The following is a 7,637-nucleotide window of genomic DNA, read 5'->3' as shown; positions in this document are numbered from 1 at the left end:
ATATAGTGCACTACGTTTGATCAGAGCCATATGGGCCCTGGTCAAACGTAGTGCACTACAAAGGGAATAGGGTGCCATTTGGGTTGCAGACACTTCTGTCTGTCCAGACCCGGAACACTCAGTGGGAGGCAGGTGAGAAAGGGGACAGGTGTGCTGCGGCCATGACGACAGGAAGATGGGCGGGGATCCACTTCCTGTTGCCGGTTGCTATGATAACGTGGTGGGCATGGGTGTGTACTGGTAGTCTATATCCGGTGGCTTAGATGGGCAGGAGTCATAGCGTCTGGTCACCAGAGCGCTCTCTGCTTATCTGTCTATGGCACAGAGAGACAGGCCCTGTTGACAGGGATATTGATGTCCCATGTTTGTTGTTCGCAGTCAGGGTCGACCAGTGGTGGTGACACGTGATGTCCAGTAATTGCACTCTGAAAACCAACACAGCAACGATTGTTTTATCAACAGCAGCTGCTTAAGCCCCCACATACACACCACACTACGTCCTCCTGGCCTGGCGGGCAGATCATATCAGACCTCTGTGGGGCGGTGAGGGAGGCTGGGTTCCTACTACCTTGGCTGTGTCCCAAATGGCACCATATTCCCTTTTAGGGCTCTGGTCAAAAGTAGTGCACTATATAGGGAATAAGGTGCCATTTGGGAGGCGCCTTATCCTGCCAGATCAGCCTGCTTCCTCTGACGTACTGAGCTGAGCTCTCTAATGCCCACTGATAGACAAGGCTCTGGGAGATTACCATCCACTCAGCAGGGAGTATGACTCACTCTCTATTGCTTTTCATCCAAGAGAACCAGATACTGTCAGTCATATAGACGGTAGGTACCACCACAGTACTTCATCCATCCCATCATTCACCCTGGGAATTGCAGATCTTCAGAACTATGCAGTAGTAAGAGACTCCCAAGGCACAGCATTGTAACAGGAGGAGCTGGTGTGTGCTTACAGACGTCATCAACTTCCATACATTTTACATTGACATTTTAGTCATTTAGCGGACGCTCTTATCCAGAGCGACCTACAGTTAGTGAGTGCATACATTTTTCATACTGGCCCCCCGTGGGAATCAAACCCCCAACCCTGGCGTTGCAAGCGCCATGCTCTACCAACTGAGCTACACGGGGCCTAGATCTTTTTTTTTTCTCAGAGAAAATAATCACCCTCCCTTATCCTATTCAATGATTTAGTGCATGCAGACAGACAGGGCTGTTGTGAGGGATGACTCAACCCTGATCATCTGATCATGGGAGAGCTGATGCTGAAGTATACTTACACTGCCTCCTCCATACAGATGAGCTGACTGACAAAGGCTGCCATATGGCTGCTATAAGAACTGGTTAGCTGGTTTAGGTGTTTTGTTTGTAGCAATGGAATGCACTCCATCGTGCCATTACTTAATTATGGTGTAAGTAGGCCTATAGTGAAAATACTGTATAGGTCTCAAACTCATATATGAGATATTGTGTCTCTCTGAGTAACTGATAACTGATGACAGAGCCAGAGCAGAAAGCATATCTTTGAGACAGTTACCATGACAACAGACAGAAGGTGGTTTGAGAGGATGAGCTGTACTGAGTCTGTTGTATCAAAACAGCCACTTTACCTAGCTCAGGTCAAAACCTCAACGCCATAAAAGCAATGTTGATGTTTTTCTAAAAGTAATAACACATTACTCTCATATGTTGACTAGACTGGAATTCCTCCCTGTTGTGTACAGACACCCAGTAACAGGTTTTGATGGTATATACTGGATAGGCCCCTAAGTGTCCATTGTGGTACTTGAGACACATTCACAACTCTTAAGTTCAGATCCTAGGTGATGTTGCATTGTAAAGTGATATGCTGTCTTGTCATGTCAAGGCTGCTAACAAGCTGCAGTGGGCAGTGACGTTAATATTTCACCCAGACATACCAATTCTGGGGGGCGGGGGGCGGGCTCATGTCATGGAAGAGATGAGGCATCACTGTTTGTCTTAGTGAAATCCAGCGTGGCCAGCCCCCCAAACCCAGGCCATCCCTGAGGGGACAGTCCATTTGTCATCCTCCTTTACACATGGCAGCCTCCACACCCACACACATCAGCAGGGCTTTCTCTCTGGGCAAAAACGGGTTGAATCAGCGTTGTTTCCACGTCATTGTTTCCACGTCATTTTGTGATGACGTTGAGTCAATGTGGAAAACTGATTGGATTTGCAAATGGTCATCAACCTAAGGGAATTTCGTATTTTTCAACTTTTAACCTAAATCCAATGAGATGGTGACATGTTTTGAACTGACGTCTGTGCCCAGTGGGTTCTCTCTACAGCAAAACCAAGAACACTACTACTGTATAAGAGTGGTATGAGAGGTGACAAGATGTGAGTTTCAGAGTCATGGATATACTCTAAGGGTTGATATATATTATATCTAAGTAAAGCCAATCATATATTTCCATTTAAGCATAAAATAATATATTGAGAGAAGAGAAATGGGGTTTCCTTCAAAAGCAGTAAATTAGTGTCATGCTTCGAAAACCTTTTTTTAGCTTTTTAAATCGCATGCTTTGGAATAATAGCCTGATGGAATCCGTCCTAAACATGCTCTCTCCTTATCCTTGTGATTTATTACCTGGCCCATCCCAACTGCAGCAGTGTGGTCATTACTGAGGCACCATCACTAGAGAGGTGGCTGGCAGTCTTGGCCAGACTAGTGAATGGGATGGGTGTGACCAGAGACCAGAGAGGAGACTCTAGAGAGCAGTGGATTGTAGGTCAGAAGCTGTGAGTCATATTCCTCCCTCCCCCTTACCCCCTCTCCCTTCCCTCCCCCTTACCCCCTCCCCCTTCCCACCACCTTCCCTCCCCCTTACCCCCTTCCCTCCCCCTTCCCCCCTTCCCTCCCCCTCACCCCCTTCCCTTCCCTTCGCTCCCCCTAACCCCCTTCCCTCCCCCTTACCCCCTTCCCTTCCCTTCCCTTCCCTCCCCCTTACCCCCTTCCCTCCCCCTTCCCCCCTTCCCTCCCCCTCACCCCCTTCCTTTCCCTTCGCTCCCCCTAACCCCCTTCCCTCCCCCTTCCCCCCTTCCCTTCCCTTCTCTCCCCCTTACACCCTTCCCTCCCCTTCCCTCCCCCTTACCCCCTTCCCTACCCCTTATTCCCTTCCCTCCCCCTTACCCCCTCCCCTTCCCTCCCCTTCCCTCCCCCTTACACCCTTCCCTCCCCTTCCCTCCCCCTTATCCCCTTCCCTCCCCCTTATGCCCTTCCCCTTACCGCCCCTGGCAAAGGCACTCACTCGGGAGAGAGAGGAGAGGCAAGGATGATCTGTCACTCATGTACTGTTAGCATCAAACTGGTCACTTCAGAGATCCTGCCAAAAGGCCACTCTGCATTGGACGAACAGGACACTATGACACAAGCAGCGCTGTTATTTGGCGCTCATTAGCCAGAATAGTCAGAGTGATTATTCATGTAGCCTAATGTGTTGCGTCTTAAAGGGACATAATGTGTTGCGTCTTAAAGGGACATAATGTGTTGTGTCTTAAAGGGACATAATGTGTTGTGTCTTAAAGGGACATCTCTATTGTACATGTAGCCTAATGTGTTGCGTCTTAAAGGGACTTCATGTGTTGTGTCTTAAAGGGACATAATGTGTTGTGTCTTAAAGGGACATAATGTGTTGTGTCTTAAAGGGACATCTCTATTGTATATGTAGCCTAATGTGTTGCGTCTTAAAGGGACATAATGGTACATCTCTATTGCCACCAGAAGGACATCTGTATTTGTGTTTCAGGCAGCGTGTGGGTACTTACTCCAGCACTATGACTGGGACTTGAGCCCCTACTCACAGGACCTCCAGTACAAATGGCTGCCTGTGTCCCGGCCCACTGTCCCCCCAATGGTGAGCTTCACTGGGCTGGAGCTGGAGAGCAGTGCCTCAGACCTGCCTGATGGTCCACCCTAAAGACCAAAGCATGGACACTGAGAGGCAAGTGGATAGGACCAGGAGAGGCCCTGCTGTAGCAGTGGCCCTTAACGTTCCTCGAGGACCCCAGTATGTGCTGGTCTTAGTTATTACCAGTCACTCGATCTTCCTGTACTGATTTTTAAAGATGATGTTGATATGGATCACTGTTCACATCTTGATACTGTATATTGTCCAGAACAGGACTGAAAACAGTGACCGTGTCATATCTCTGTTCTTGAGTCCGCCTCGAAGGGAACTGTTTCCTGACTACTGCCGAGGTGTGGTGGTCTTTCTGGCGCTTATAGCTGCCTAAACATCACCAAGGCAGGGCCACTAGGGGGCCCTCGACCTCAATTAGCTATGTCAGCTAACAATTTTTACATTGGTAAGTTAGTCTAGCCAGTTATCTAAACTAGTAGTAGGCTAATCATGGCCGAATACCGACTGGGAACGCAGGGCACGTGCCCAGGGGCCCTGACTTCCAGGGGGCCCCTATTGATTTTGTTAGTCACTCTCACTCTGATACCGTTAACATTGCTTAAGTCATGATAAAATGCGTAGAATTGCAGGAAAGTAGCTTAAAAACTGCAAAAATATCTCTCCACCCTATGGCAAAATGGGTAGAATTGCATGATATTAGCTTTAAAACTGCAAAAATGTATCTCTGCCCCATGGCTAAATAAGTAGAATTGCATGATTAATCTCGCTTAGGGCCCCAAAAAAGGCTAGAGCTGTCCCTGTACCCAGGTGTGTGCTACACTTCAGTAGTGGACTATCCTGCCTTACCTACCTGATGAAGAGCTCCGGGCCTGTCTAAGTAACTGACGCTGCTCTCTCTCTGTGTCACCGAAGCTTTCTCCGCTAAATCTACTGCCCAGCCTTTCTGAACTACCTGGCTGAACAACACCTTATCATCTGAAGCTGTGGAAGAACATCGCCCAAGACCTGCCAGATCTCTACATTTGTTTTGTTTGTTTTTACATATTCTTTGAGATTGTCTTTGTAATGAAAAGCACTATATAAAATACATTATTATGCTGATTTTAAATTGCTGATTTTTTATTGTCAATTTGCTGTCAATGATTGCAATATAGTTACATACTGCAGCCTACATTAGATTGTTGCCCTATTTTAAGATTGTTGTTGTTGTTTTATATGTGTGTTTATTTAACCTTGAAAAAAACCGATGGATGCTTTAGGACTGTCTCTATTGCTGCACCGTTAGCCTGTCATATGACAGGGGGTTGAAACAGTTCTGCAGCAGCACCAGACATCAAGGAATGCCCTCAGATTTCAGCATTGCACCAAGGGCTCCTCAAATGTTCCCCCTCTCACTCTCACTTAGCAACCAGAAGTGCTTAGCAACGGTTCGTCCTAGCTACTCAAAGGTACCTAGCCCATTGTCTGGCTGCTTGTTATCATGAAGCTCTCACCCTCACACAGACAGACATCTTCACATTAAACCTTTTGTTTATTATAGTGGAGGGAACAAATATATCTTATGAATGGCAATGAAGTGCAAGCTGTTTTAGGTGAATGTGAATATGTCGATGGATATCTCATAATGTAAATGTTATTTAAATGTTTTTATATGTTCAACATTTACTCTAAAATTATAGCAATGCTAGAGCACTCTTAAAGGTTAATTATTAGTACTGTATAATAAATGTTCATCCATATTTATTAAAGATTATGATAGACTGTGAAAATATGATAATGTATCTGATCATTAGGATAGTAATTGAGCTATTTTTTCAGTAGACAGATTGTGATTATATAAATCATTACTTATTTCTCCATATCATGTAATGTACTCTGTATTACCTGGAAACACAATTCCATCAGATGTCATACTTTATTTTTTAAATGTAATGTTCATTTAAAAAGTTATGTCAAATATTATTATGCATTTACTATGTACTGATGATTTTGTAGGTAATAATGTTTCCACTCAGTTTTTCTGTCAATCACAAGTAGTAAATCCCTGATAATGCAAGATATTTGAATGTAGAAACTCTCACTTTCTTATGAAAAACACAAGCACAACAGTAGCTCAGTCCTAGTTAGTGAACAAATCTATTAACGGTAAGATATGCTGCTTATCCTGGATAATGTTCCTATAAATTCTACAGAATACTATTGTCCAGCGTTGCTACAGATGTAGGATCTTAATTTGAGCCAGTTTGCTACAGCAGGAAAATGTTATTATTTTGTGGATTATAATTAATGTCATTTTTTGTAGGGGTTGATACATTTTTAGTAAGGGAAAATCTAGTCTGAGATTTCTAAGTGGAAATTATGCATATCAGAATCCTTTTTAAACCTCAAATACACTACAAGTTTTACATTTCCTGCATTTCAGAAAATTTCTGCTGGAACAGGGTGATGTACTCCTGAGTGGCGCAGTGGTCTAAGGCACTGCATCGCAGTGCTAACTGTGCCACTAGAGATCCTGGTTCGACTCCAGGCTCTGTCGCCGCCGGCCGCGACCGGGAGACTCATGGGCGGCGCACAATTGGCCCAGCGTCGTCCAGGGTAGGGGAGGGAATGGCCGGCAGGGATGTAGCTCAGTTGATAGAGCATGGCGTTTGCAACCACAGGGTTGTGGGTTCGATTCCCACGGGGGGCCAGTATAAAAAAAATATGTATTCACTAACTGTAAGTCGCTCTGGATAAGAGCGTCTGCTAAATGACTAAAATGTAAATGTAATTAAGATCCCATGTGCACACTGCATAAACCTGTTGTCAGCACACATGAACACACTTTAGACATTGCTTGCACTATTACAGACAGGCTGGAGACAAAAGGTAAATAATAGCTGATTTGTGTCAATAGGAGTAATGCATGAGTCACTCTTGTTTTTTCCATTTGAATTTCATGTGGAATATAGATATAGGATCTTAATTTGATCACTCTTTTGTTGCTGAGAATTTTCCTGCACAGCAGGAGAACTTGTAGTGTATTCGATGTTGAAAAGGCTTCTAAAGTCCGTAATATTCACTTTAATATGTCAGACTTGATTTTCCCTAACAAAAAAAGTATTAATCCCTAAAAGAAATGTCCATTAATTATAATCCACATAATAATTCACATTTCCTGTTGATACAGGATTATTGTCCTGCTGTAGCAAACTGGCTCAAATTAAGATCCTACATCTGTAGTATCGACATTCTGGTCTGTGTGTGTTCTGTATTCTTCCCTGTTTTGTGCAGAATAATTAAACCCATTCCATTTACCTTCTCACAGACTGCTGTATTGATCCTGTTGCATTAATGTAGCATCTGTATTTCAATGCACACTGTAGGGCAGGCTTCTATCTCCTTCTCTAACTCCTACACAGAGGAAACACAAAAGCAGGCCGTCTGCCTCCAGTAAGGGCACATAGCTCAAAACATTCTGCCTAAGAGCCCAAGGCCCATGTAATGTATTAGCACTCCGCACTGTCAACAGAAAGAAAGAACACATGCATGTGAGTTCTAAGATGACTTTGAATGCGTACATAATATCACTTAGGCTAGAAATACACATTTCCGTCTGTAACGGAAAACATACAGAGGACCCCTTCAAGATCAGTTTACATATGTACAGACTTCTGGACACTGGAGAGAAAAACACACACATACCACCACACCACACACACACACACACACACACACATTTTAGCACCTCGAGATCCAGTGGTAGCT

At 44.6% G+C, this 7,637-nt stretch overlaps 1 protein-coding gene across 1 annotated transcript in view; it reads left to right on the top strand.

Annotated features, from left to right (window-relative positions):
* The window catches only part of LOC311135838 (uncharacterized protein), a 19,103-nt gene extending 11,912 nt beyond the window's left edge, over positions 1 to 7,191 (top strand). The window contains exons 9-10 of the mRNA XM_084169870.1: positions 3,777 to 3,971; positions 4,803 to 7,191. Of these exons, the coding sequence (XP_084025996.1) occupies positions 3,777 to 3,947 (171 nt within the window). The 3' untranslated portion in view covers positions 3,948 to 3,971; positions 4,803 to 7,191. The remainder of the gene's footprint in view (positions 1 to 3,776; positions 3,972 to 4,802) is intronic.
* Positions 7,192 to 7,637: the final 446 nt, after the last annotated feature.

Source organism: Coregonus lavaretus (assembly GCF_964263955.1).
Source record: "Coregonus lavaretus genome assembly, chromosome: 10".
NCBI lineage: Eukaryota > Metazoa > Chordata > Actinopteri > Salmoniformes > Salmonidae > Coregonus > Coregonus lavaretus.
The sequence above is the reverse complement of the archived record's forward strand: the minus strand, read 5'-3'. Positions and strand labels throughout refer to the sequence as shown.